Source organism: Lissotriton vulgaris, unplaced genomic scaffold (assembly GCF_964263255.1).
Source record: "Lissotriton vulgaris unplaced genomic scaffold, aLisVul1.2 SCAFFOLD_431, whole genome shotgun sequence".
Lineage (NCBI taxonomy): Eukaryota > Metazoa > Chordata > Amphibia > Caudata > Salamandridae > Lissotriton > Lissotriton vulgaris.
The window spans coordinates 561,560-574,660 of record NW_028241894.1 but is presented as its reverse complement, the minus strand read 5'-3'; the positions used below and the strand labels follow the sequence as shown (position 1 = coordinate 574,660).

The following is a 13,101-nucleotide window of genomic DNA, read 5'->3' as shown; positions in this document are numbered from 1 at the left end:
GCTGATCCTCACATTTCAAAGACCATCACTCTTCCAACCTGCACGGGTCTTCTTTCCCCTCCCACCCATTTTTGTGCTTAATGTGAACTTTCCCATCTGCAAGTTGGAAGAAAAGCAGTTAGATCGTAGACTAACATGATCTGCAAAGCACATTAAAATAAATTAATGAATAACTAATGTTATCAGTATAGCTTTCGAAACAGATGAAACAATTAAAAAAGTGTTTTGAAAGCTTTTTTGAACAACGACTAGCAAACGAACACGGAACCTAAACATTGTACTTATCCTGCTAAATTAGTTCTAGTCCTTCGAGAACTTAGGCATAGCCATCTTGTCTTGGTCTATTGGAGGGTCACATAGTCTAGCTTGCATTAGCATCAAGCAAATTCCCATCTTGGACTCCCATTCCACTTTCTTTTCATATCAAGTTTAAGCCTTTAATTTGCAGTGGCATATTTTGAGCCCCTGCGATGAGGTCTTGTGGACTTCTTCAGGACTTTAAAGGATTGTTTGTGTGTTAGGTTTTCCTTTTTTCCATACTTGCTCTTAAAGCTTGGTACTAATGAATAATTTAAATGTGTATCCGGAGAGGGTGGGCTCCTTTATGCAGCCGTCAATTAACTTTTTGATGGAAAATAGACTCTTAAGTTTGATATGCCACTCATTCATGTGCTTTGCTATCTGTGTAGGAGCACACTACTACACAAGAACTCTAGTGGAAAGATATAATAGCTCAAAAAGATAAAGGCAAGAGACTGTGTCAGCAGTTGCTAAAGTATATGGAGGACCAGAACTGTTACATAAAAAGGGATTCACAGTGGGAGGGGAAGTTGTGTCCAGTGACTAAGATAAAAAATAATTGTCTCAGAATGTTTGCAAAGCCAGCCTGATTGACCATGCTACTCAAAACATAATAGTCTTCTCCCAATACTATTGTGTCCTTCTAAATGAGGAACATTTCAAAGCATCATCCGAAGTGAGGGTGAAAATTTCTGCCCCACTTGGCAGAACAATCTCGCAGGAAACATGACAGTGGGCTATTCTAAAACTCCAAGGATAGTCTGCTTTAGCTTTCCATCAAAATATATTTGTCTGGTTTAATGTTTTGGAGGGCTGCAGGTAGAAACCTAGTTTTATACTAAGCATTGTTGTTAGGCCTTCCAAATAAGAGCTTCAGAGTCAGAATCTAAGCTACATTTTTAGAAAACAGTTAAAGACCTTGCTTTTCCGCCAGGCATACAACTAATTTAATCCTCTCACTGCTGCAGCATTCCCTAGACTCCAGGGCCATGAAACAGTCTGGTGTACATGCGCTTTACAAGTCCACTTAACATAATATAACAGTAGCAAAGAGCAGAGTGAAGTACAGTGGTGCAGAGTAGAACAGAGTGCAGTGACGTAGCGTGCAATGGTGTATAGTGCAGTGGCGTAGAGTATTGCAGAGTAGAGTGCAGTGGTGCAAAGTAGACTGACAGAGGGCAGTGCCATAGATTGCACTGGTTTTGAGTAACCTGGTGTCGAGTGGAGTGGCGCACTGTGGAGTGGTGCAGAGTAGAGTTGCATAAAGTGGCGTGGTGCAGCATAGATTGCAGTGGTGTAGAGTACAGAGGCATAAAGTGAAGTGGTGCAGTGAATTATTTCAGTGAAGTCGTGTAGAGTGGAGTGGTGCAGGGTAGAGTGGAGTGGCATAGAGAATCATACAGTGCATCGTACAATCTTCCTCAAGCACTCACCCATGACTGTCAAGTAAATCCTATCACTTTTGTTGCTGCAGCCCGCCCTCCAGGCGCTACGATCCTTTGTCCTGACCCTCCCTCTAGGAACTACTGTGATAGTCGGGGACTTTAATACGTTCCCCAACACCGACCTGGACACCTGCACTGCCCTACACCCAAACTGACACACCCAATCGGCATGTTTATCCATTTGGGCTGACTCAATGGGTCGGTGCAACGCATGACGCTCCTGGCACTATGCAGCGCAGGCCTACACACACCAATCTACAGCTCACAATAAGGAGTTGTGGATTGACCAGCTATGGTAGTTGGCTGCAGACCTCCTTTCTCTGCAATCTATTTGCTTCCTTCCGTGCAGTATTTCTGACCACGTACCTCTGTTGATGGAATGGGGTGCCTGCCCCAAACCTGCAGACCTGTTTGGAGAATCAGCGCCTGGCATGTGAAGGCTCCTGAGTGCGTCCCATTCATAGAGGAGGAATTGTAAAACTTCTTCCAGCTCAATGAGGGCTCGGTATCCTTGGCGGTCACACTATGGGCATCGAGCAAGCCTTCCTTGAGAGGTCTCCTGAAGCGTTATGTATCGCAGTGTGAGTCCCGCTAACAATCATGGATAGCTGACCTCGATAGTCAGATACTTCAACTGGAAGCCTGCTCGTGTCGCTTCAACACAGAGGAGACTCGTCGCCTCTTGGCCCTGGCACGCTCTGAGCTACGGCAGATCGCCATAGAGAAGGCAAAACAATGCTGGAGGGCCACAACCCAAAGAGTCTACTAATTGGGCGAAAAATCTGATAAATTTTTATACTGGCTGGCAACCCACAGTATAACCTACAGAGCGGTGCCTGCCATTTGAGACTCAACCGGTGGCATTCAGGATGAATTGCCCAAAATCGTCAAAACCTTTGCATCTTTTTATCAAACTCTCTACACTCTGTGCCCACCACCCTTGCCAGAGATAGAAAATCCCATCCTCCAAGACATCCTGGTGCCCTTCATTCCAACGTCTTTGTCCCTTGAATTAGACCTGCTATTGACCATGGAGGAGATAGACTCTGCTATAAGGGCCCTTCAGTAGTGGAAAACCGCAGGCCTGATGGGTACCCCATCAAGTCTTACAAATGTTCCCTGATATCTTAACTCCTCATCTCTTACATTTTTACACCGCTGCGATACAGCAGGGGTCCTTTCCACCGGACCTAGACAGTGCCACTATCGCAGTCCTTCCCAAGGAAGGCCTTCCCCAGATCAATGCTCCTCCCATCACCCCATCTCACTTATCAAAGCAAACATTACGATCTACGCCACGGCTTTGGTAGTCCAACTGACCCGCACTCTTTCACACCTTATCCATCCCGACCAGTGTGGATTTATGCCAGGTAGGAGTACCCACCACTGTAGTTGCAGAGTACAGGCAGCTCTCTCCCAGACGCAGGTTCTAGATGGCACACTTGCCCTCCTGCTTATAGATTTTTCTAAGACCTTTGACACAATCTGCTGGGACTTTCTAGATGCAATCCTCTGGTGGGCGGGTCTGCGAGCTGCGTTCTGTAAGAAGGTCTGCCTTCTTTATAAAGAACTTGTGGACTAGGTCCGTGGGAATGGATTCCTGTCTGCTCCCTTTCCTATCCAACTAGGTATGCGCTAGAGCTGCCTCTTTCTGCTTTACTATTCGCTCTTGCTGTAGAGCTCCTGAAGAATCTCATACACTGAGATGCACAGATGTGCAACAGGAAGTGGGAGCGACACATTTGAGGACCGCATAGCATTATGTGCTGATGACATTCTTCTGCTCATCAGCGATTATCAGACTTCCGGGCCCCGATGCTTTGAAACCCTTCATCTTTATGGCAAAGCCTCAAGCCTCCAAATCAACTCAAACAAATCCAATTTGGTTGAGGTGGGATGCTGGACGGCGACACTGGTGCACTAAAATCCCTATCTGGCGAAATTCCTCCAAGCATTTGGGAATCCAAGTGTCTCATCTGCCAGACTTGGCATGGAACCTCAAATTTCAATGACTGACCCAGGCCCTTGACCGGGACTTTGGTCCATGAAACAATCTACCCCTTTATATAATGGGGTGCATTGCGCTCTTCAAAGTGTTATGCCTTCCCCGTTACCTATATACCTTAGCAATCTTTCCCTATCCCATTGTCCATAAGCGGTTTTATTCCCTTAACTCTAAACGTACAACCTTCATATGTGCTATCAAACGTCATCAAGTTGGCTTCCACTTAGCATGCAAATCTCCCTTTGACGGGGGCCTCGGGCTGTCCGTTGACTACATCTATTACCTAGTATTGCACTTGGTGCCCATCAATCAGTGGTCCAATGGGTGCTGGGATGACCCCGTCTACCATGTGGAGCTGGGATTTGAGGGACTTCTTGACCTTTTATACGGGACATACCCTCAACATGGTCACCATGCACCCACGTATTGCTTGTCTGTTGGAGGACAGCCTTGTGTCTTATACAGTAGGGCCGATGCCTGACTGCGATGACTCCTCTGTGGTAAGGTACGTGGCTCCAACATCTTTCCACCCTTGAGGGGTTCACTCACTGGGATCATATTGCCATCTCAAATCTATTAGACGTGCACAAGGGAGAAAATGTAGTGCCCTTCAGGATCACTATGCACTAACCAATTCACAGTTCTTCTGATTTCAATTGCAGCATGCACTGCAATCACACATTCCCCCCAACACTCCACTTCCTGAATACATCCCACTCGAAACCAAGATTTTCCTAGTGCGCTTGGGTAAGGAAGCTATCTCTACCACTTATCGATCCCTGAATATCCATGCCCCTGATGGCTTTGATCTGCTCAGGCAGAAATGGGTGGGTGATCTTGACGAAGACAACTGGAGGGAGGCCTGCCTTGCACCCCTGGAATTGGCAATCTCATCTAGTATGCGTATGGTTCAAGTAAAGTATCTCCATGTGACCTCTCTCTCCCCCTCCACCTACACCGAATTTTACCTGAGGCCCAGCCGCTTGTAGGCAATGCGAGCTTCCCGCCACTGATTTCTTCTGTATGGTCTGGGACTGCCCGACACTGCATTCCTTTTGGGATGGGGTGTGTGTGGAGCTTTTGGTGGTCCTTGGGTGCCCCCTTAGATTGATCCAGCATATTGCCCTATTGGGGCTGATGGAGGAACTGGGAGGGCCCTGTGCCGAACTAATTCTCATTGGGTGGCCTGTCTGGTGGCCAAGAGAGAAGTGGCCCGTTTTTACGGATTTTTACATATAAATACAGACGGAAAACTATATTTCCTTTGTCTGTATTTATATTTAGGAACGGCAAAATACTAGCAAATTTTGCAGCGCTGCCGTGCTTCAGTGCACAAGACCGTGTACATCACGTGTAATGCCAGACACAGGGAATGCGCACAATGCTGCGATGCCGGTCTTTATCAGAATCATCCCGGAGAGTGCTGTGGCCAAGGGGCTGTGAAGGAAAGTTTGAGGGCAGTGGAGATGCAGGAGCTCTAAGCCTCGTTAACAAGTAAATGGTCTTTTTAAAGACCTGTGAAGTACTTAGGTGCGGCTGGCAGCTCAAACACTGTCTGTGGGTGTGTGCCTGGGAAGCGGTCTCAGCTCAGGCTGACACACAACACGGGGGTGGGGGCAGACATATGAGTTATCTAGCACATGCCCTTAATGGCTGTCGTGTCACTTTAAGTTCGGACATGGATGAGGGAGCGTTTTTTTAACCTGCATTAAGGCTTAAGGCCCAAGGTACCGCTGCTATACCACTGGCTGTGTGATCTTGCGCCAATTGTTCAATAGTCATGTCCTTGCTTTCACTGTGATTCAACTAGGCAGTGCAACTTTATTATCCACTCAGAACAGATTCCAGATTTTGAATCATATCAATTATCTCTGACTTCAGTTGCATATTATTACTTTCAGCGTCTCACAGCTTTTGAATACTTTCAGGGCTATTTTTAAGAAAATAGATACCATTAAGTGAGTAGTAGTTAGCAGAATCATCCCGGAGCGTGCTGTGGGCAAAGGGCTGTGAAGGAAAGTTTGAGGGCAGTGGAGATGCAGGAGCACTAAGAAGGGGTGAAAAAAACAACAAAGCCTTGTTAACAAGTTAATGGGTCTTTTTAAAGACCTGTGATGTACTAGGGTGCGGCTGCAAGAAGACGGACACCAGCCCGGGAAGCTGTCTCAGCCCAGGCTGACACACACGAGGGGGGAGAGGGGGTTGGAGTCCTTTGAGCCAAATGGGTGTTGCGCGCCTGGTGGGAGAGATGGCCCCAATGTGCAACCCGGGAACCTGTACAATCCATACTAATGAAGTCTGATCACTTGGAAACTAGTCAGCGCAATGTGAGTGCTTGGCATGGATGTTTTGACTGATGTGTGAAACAATGCAGGGAAGACAGCTACCTACAGATCTGTACATTAATCCTTACAGTTCGACCAAATAGAACACTAATCCCCTCCAGCAGAGGCCTAGCCAAGCAATTGATTGAAATTCCTCAAAATGGATTCCCTCATCCATGCAAGCAGCTATTGCCCTCCGAGGTCTCTCCTTTTGTACATTGACAGTGGCAGTGCCCTCACATAACAACCGAACGCATGTGTGCATTGTCGATTTAAATAAATGTGGAAAAAGACTAGCTGTAGCGTCGTCTTCTGCTTGTAGCAAAAATAAATGTGGATACATTTAGAAAAAATGCCCAAAAAATAAATATGGATAAATGCAGACGAAAATGGCAAAAAAATAAATACCATAAAACCGGGAGCCCTATTTATAATGTGGAATGTACTTGCTGTATAGTAATAATAAAGTTGGTTAAAAAAAAAAAATCATCTCACATTGAATTCAAAGAAAAGTAAAAACCACTGTCCCTGGAAGACAGCCTGACATTTGACCTCTGTCTCTGAATTTACCGCAAATGTGACGATAACAAGATTTAAAGGCCTGTTTACAGAAAGGAATCATGAAAGAACCAAATAAATAAATGTAAACCGGCACTGTTCCACAGAAGGAACGGACTGCATCTGGGCAGCCTAAAACAAATAAAGTCAGCAAATAGAACGCAAGCAAATGTGAGTTACAAACCACATAGCCAATGGAAAGCAATGGGCAGAATGCATTCCCAGGGAAGCTTTCCAAATGTCCCCAAGACGTCTTTAGCAAACCAGACAGTTGCGCTGTCTGGCAGGCTTGGACCTCCAACAGACTTCAAAGCAATCCCAACGAGCCGCAGCTGGCTATCAGTGATACTTAAAGCACATTATGGTATTTGTTTCAATCTTGGCTGATAGAGTTAGAGTTCTTTTGTGTTTTTATAAAATCCGAAAACACATACAATGACTCCCAACACCGATCACTTAAAAACGATGTCAATACTTGGAACCTTCAAATAACAATTCAGATATAAAATTCGTGCCTCGAAAAAGATACCGCCTCATCCCACAGTCCTAATAAGTCGGCGCTTTCCTCTGCTGTACACGGCTTGAACTGCCCCAGATACCATCATTACCATTTCTGAAGGAACTCCGACACCGAACTAGCACACTCAGCAGCATACGGCGGCTCGCGGGATATTTCCGAATGTCGTGTTTCCCCTCCAATCAGAAGCATTGTACGCGTGACGTCACACGTTCAGCAGCGACGCAAGTACGTGAAAAAGTAAACACGGAGAGACAAATAGTCAGACGTTTCAGTAAAGGGTTAAAGGACATGTCAGCGCTGGTGCTGGAAGCTCTTATGTGATCTGTCGGCAGTAGGAGTGGGGGTGTGCCTACCATAGTGGCTTAGTAGGCGGCAGGCGAGGTTGACCGGAGTGGTCTTTCTTCAGACGTTCCGAAATAACACAGGGTTTGCTGCTTCTTCCTAGTTTCAGAAGTACGCTGGTTTTCACCCTACTAGTAAACTTTTTAAAACCAAAATGAGGTTGTTGGTAATCTAATCACCAGTGCTCACGGGCGTTCAGGCAGCTAGGACAGAGGGGCGGCTGGTGGGTGGATTCCGTAATGTTTTTAGGTCTGGCTTAGGCAGCTCATGTGCTGTTTCTCAAGACATGCTGTATCCAGTGTATGGGCATTCACTTTTGATTAGTTCCTTCATGTGCTTTTCAAAAATCCCTTTCTTTCATTGGTCAATAGCTTACATTTGTCCCTCCTATTGTTTTGGTCACGCCTTGGAGACTGCCCCAGTTACATGCATTATTTCACGATAGGCCATATACATTGCTGTTCTGCACTACTTTTTCTTTTGCCTTATCTTCTGTTGTTAATTTCCTGCTCATGTTCCCTGCTCTTAGCTCCTATCATTTTCATTTAGCCAGTGTTGTGATGCCTTTAGCCTCACCCTCCCCTCTGCATGCCATTCAAGTTGCAAATTCCCATCTCCCCTCCTGTTGTCCGTGTTGACTGCCTTCTGACTTAGGGGAAGCTCGATAACAGAGGTGTAATAATGTGCAGTCAAGTAGTTGGGTGTGGGCGGAGCTAGGGGGCCAGAGGAAGAATGAGGAGTAACGGCAGGAAGAGGGCAAATAGAGTAGGGACAGGGACGAGACAAGAAGCAAAGAATAAAGCTCGTGAGTAACCTAAGTGTCTGTCGTCATTGTAAGCCAGACACTACAGCTGGGGACGAGGGTGGGATGGTGCAGTCAGCCACCCCTGAGAAGAAGCGTCCTGTCCCGAGCAGCGCACGAGAAGCAGTCGCCGTCGCGACACGTGTGCCCCTGTGGGAGCCGCCGCCAAAGATAAAAGGCCAGCGGTAGTAGCCACTGCTCTGCAAGAAGTCGCGTGGAGCCCTGCTGTATCAGCGCGGTCGAGCGCTGGAAGTGCCTGAGGAGGTGTGCTGTTACGCACCAAAATCGGATGATCGCCCCGGACGTGTGCAAAACAACACGCGATTGAAAAGGAGATCGGGGGCCCACCCCGATCCCACCTGGTCGCGCTGGTGTACAAAGAGCGTGTGCGGCGTCGCTGAGGCAGCGTGGAAGTGCCTGGAGAAAAGCGCCGGTTCGCGCCAAAGTCAGGAGCTCACCCCGGATGCGTGCAAAACGGCACGTGAAGAAAGAAACGAGGTCGGGAGCCCATCCCGATCCTACCTGATTGCTCCGGTGTCCAAGGAGCGTCTGAGGCATCAACGAGGCAATACTGCATGATAACCGGCTGCCGGTGAGTGCCGAGTGAATTCATGTGAGCCTGAAGTGAATGAATCCAAATCTTGTGGAGGACGAGATTTCCAGACCGGCGGCCATCTTAGAGTGAGGCGGCCAGAGAGACATCCCCTATGTGAAGTCAGGCAGTGCCAAGAATCAACAAGCACGAGCAAATACAAAAGTGAAACAATAAACAAGCACGAGCAAATACAAAAGTGATATAACAAACAAGCAAATACAAGAGTGAAATAACAAACAAGCACGAGCAAATACAAGAGTGAAAGTACAAACAAGCACGAGCAAATACAAGAGTGAAACAACAAATAAGCACGAGCAACCACAAGAGTGATATCGACAAGCACGTGCAAAGGAACAAAAAGGGACAAAGGCTCATCACACAATGACAACCTCACCGCCCCGGAATGATGGAGGTGCAGCAGCGACCACGCCAATCACAACTGGGGTGTCACATCTGCATCCCTGGAACCATTGACTCTGATAGCTGGAGGAGGCATGGGCCCCAGATGGCAGGAGTGGTTCGAAGACTTTGAGGACTATATCAAGGGATCAAGAATCACGGGAGATAAGGACAAACTGATCACACTGAGCAATCTTGTTGGGAAAGAAGTTAGCAAGGTGATCAAGGACTTGCCGGCAGTAGATACAGGAACATATGACAAGGTGCGAGATGCGTTAAACAAGAAATTTTTACACAAAAGGAATTTGGATTATGAACGGTACATGTTTCACCAAGCTCGTCAAGAAAAGGAGGAATTGATGAGCACATTCATAGCGAGGCTACACCGACTGTCTCGATACTGTGAGTTCGACACGTTTTCAACGGAAGCCGCCATCAGATTGCGAATAATTGATGGCTGTTAATCAGAGACGCTCAGAAGACGGCTGCTACGGAAGAGCCATAACCTTGACGAAATCGAAGAAATGACTCGAGTGCATGACCAAGCAGAGGAGCATGCCAAAAGAATGGAAACAGGACGTGGTAAAAGGCGAGAGCAAGCATGTCGTTTGCAGGCCAATAACTCTTGCAGACACTCGAGAGATCAACGGCGAAGATCCAGGCCGTCATCCCGTCACCAGTACGCTAGGCACGGATGCCAAGAGTCTGGCAGAGGAGAGAAGAAACGAGACCGCCCTCGAAAGTGCTATAGGTGTGGATATGACTTCCCACACACAGATAGCTGTCCGGCAATGGGTCAGCAGTGTTGGAAGTGTGGTAGACGAAATCACTTTGAGGCGATGTGTGGAGAGTATCGCAGAGAAAAAATGAATGAAACAACCAGGTCCTCTCGCCCCGACACAAGGCGACATCATGCGAAAGCAGTACAGGATTGGCCCAAATCATCCTCCGGCTCTTCGCACTCCAGCAGAGACTCTCGCAAGTCGCAATGGATGAGAAGGTCACCGTCTAGAGAGTCCAGATCAGCATCCCTGGAATCAGAATACACGGATGAGTATGTCAGCATGGTAGCTGATCCAGATCAGTTGAAGAAATATCCCTGACTGGATATCTGTGTGGGAACTCACGCAACCAAGTTTGTATTGGACAGTGGGGCATCACTGAATTACATCCCTGTGACTGAGTATAACAAAATGAAATCACCACCCCCTTTGAGCCCGGCATACGTCATAGTGTTCACATGGATGTCAAAGAAGCCTCTTCCCTGTCTGGGAAAGTTTGCAACGACGCTCAAACATAAAACCACCTCTGTGCCGGCATACATTCATGTAATCGAAGGTCCGGAAGCTGACTGTCTCCTCAGTCTCCCCACCGCGGAGCGCCTTCATCTAGTTGAGATCTTATACAGAGTCAGCGATGATCCAGACATTATACATAAGTTCCCCAAGTTATTCACTGGGCTTGGAAAGATGAACAAATGTCTGATTCGACTACACATTAATGAGCAAGTACGCCCTGTAGCGCAACATCCCAGGCGGGTACCTTTTCACCTTCAACAAGCAGTGGAGGATGAAATTCAAGAGCTATTACAAACAGACATTATTGAACGAACAGACGGTTCGACACCATGGGTGTCACCTGTGGTCATCGTGCCACAGAAAGGGACACCCGAAAAGGTGCGCCTATGTGTGGACATGAGGCTCCCCAATACTGCCATCGAAAGGGAGCGTCATCCGGGACCTCACTTGAGTGACATGATCTCATCATTAAATGGCGCGAGGGTGTTTTCAAAACTCGACTTAAATAAAGGATACCATCAGCTGGAACTGCATGAGAAATCGCTCTACATCACAACATTTGCCACTCACTTGGAGTTATTTCGATACAAATGTCTCAGTTTTGGTATTTCTTCTGCTGCGGAAATTTTCCAAGAAGCCATCCGTCAGACCATCCAGCACATACCAAACACACTGAACTATAGTGACGATATCTTAGTCTATGGATCGAATGTCCAGGAACATGACACAGCATTGGATCGAGTGTGTCATGCCCTTCTAGAAGCCAATCTTACCCTCAACAAAGGCAAGTGTGAGTTCTATCAATCCTCTCTTAAATTCTTTGGACATGTGTTCTCTGGAGCCGGGAAAGCAACTGAATGAGGCAGTCTGCTAGAATGGTCTCACTTCACATATTATATAATCTTTATCCTGCCCCAGGCATGTAAGGGAGTTGTACCAATTACATTCCTAAATAAATGGAAAATCTGGAGGGTCAGCAGGCGAGTAGCCTTTGTGGTTTTAGCAGGATATGGGCAAAACATTATAATTACATAGTTCACAAAGGGTAATCTGATTTAGATGGCACTGCAGGGCATGGCATGATTACATGTACAGTATCCCAACCCAAAAGTCAATCATTAAGAATGTCCCAAATTCAACCTCCAAAAGCCGGACAAACCTATAATTGAAAGCATAACCCATGTAATGAAGAAACATAAAAAGAAACAGTAACAGATGATGAACAAGATAAGGCATGTGCAAGGAAACTAAAAGTTAGCGATGTCCTGAACATTGATTGGCAATCTCAGACAAAGATCGATCAGGGAAATTGGCTTTGCGAGGTCAGTTTCAGGTGAAGAGGTCAGTTTCTTACAGTTCATTTCAGAGTCAAAAAGTAACCTTAGTTAATGTGTACATGGACTAAGAAGGCCAGGCCATTTTGTTCGCCAGGCTACCTTCACAGGCCTACGTGAGGGCAACACATAACGGTGGCACAATATAAAATGGAGTCAGTCTAGAGAATTACAGAACCTCAGTGCTCTGCCCACTCATCAGCCAGATGCATTGCCCGGTGTAATCCCACGGCCTGAAGCGCTATGCAGATCGGCGGAGCTCACGACCAGCACTCATTATCATCCCATGACGGGCCGGCCCTTACGGTCCCCCGAGGTCGTGGAATTCGGAGCTGGTATTCATTAATGAATCTCTCCCTCAAGGAGGGCCGAGTACCCGCAGAATGGAAGAGGCCCATTGTAAATCCCATCCGCAAGAACGCTGCTCTCCCTTGGTCAGATTTATCCAACCTCCGCTCCATTTCCCTTCTGCCTCATCTCAGCAAGATGACTGAAAAGCATGTTAACACCTACTTATCAAATTTCCTCGAGGTGTTGGGAGGGCTGGAGCACTCCCAATCAGGATTTAGACCCAACTATAGCACTGAATCGGCGCTCCTCTCTGTGACCGATTCCATCAGAATGTCGCAAGATAAGGGGGGCTCCATGATTCTAGTGCTGTTGGATCTATCCACAGCCTTCGACACCATATCGCATGAAATACTGCTCAGTCGTCTGCAGAAGGTTGGGGTAGGAGGTCTGGCCCTGCAATGGTTTGAGAGCTTTCTATCAGGTCGCTAACAAAGTGTCAACCTGGGTTCCTTCCATTCCTCGCCGGTGGACCTTACTAAGGGGGTTCCACAGGGCTCGTGTTTGAGCCCCACACTTTTTAACGTGTATGTGGCCCCCCTGGCTAATCTGGTGAGAGCACATGAATTTATTCCAGTGTCGTACGCCGATGATACTCAGCTTTTATTCCCATTCCAGACTCTCACTCCTGCAATTAAACATTCTTTTGCAGAGGGGATGAAAGCAGTATCTCGCTGGATGGCCTCCAATTTCTTACAATGTATTGTGGGGAAAACCGAGGTCATGCTGTTTGGGGAGGCCCCACTTCTGTGGGCACCAGATTGGTGGCCTCTGGATTTGGGGCCTGTCCCCGGTCCCAAGCAGACAGTGAAAAATCTCGGCGTATGCCTG

The 13,101-nt window shown here is 47.2% G+C and overlaps 1 protein-coding gene across 1 annotated transcript in view; it reads right to left on the bottom strand.

The window, feature by feature from the left end:
- Positions 1–7,301, bottom strand: part of LOC147669866 (meiotic nuclear division protein 1 homolog) — a 454,217-nt gene extending 446,916 nt beyond the window's left edge. The window contains exon 1 of the mRNA XM_086948189.1: positions 7,241–7,301. Coding sequence (XP_086804315.1) covers positions 7,241–7,243 — 3 coding nt within the window. The 5' untranslated portion in view covers positions 7,244–7,301. The remainder of the gene's footprint in view (positions 1–7,240) is intronic.
- Positions 7,302–13,101: the final 5,800 nt, after the last annotated feature.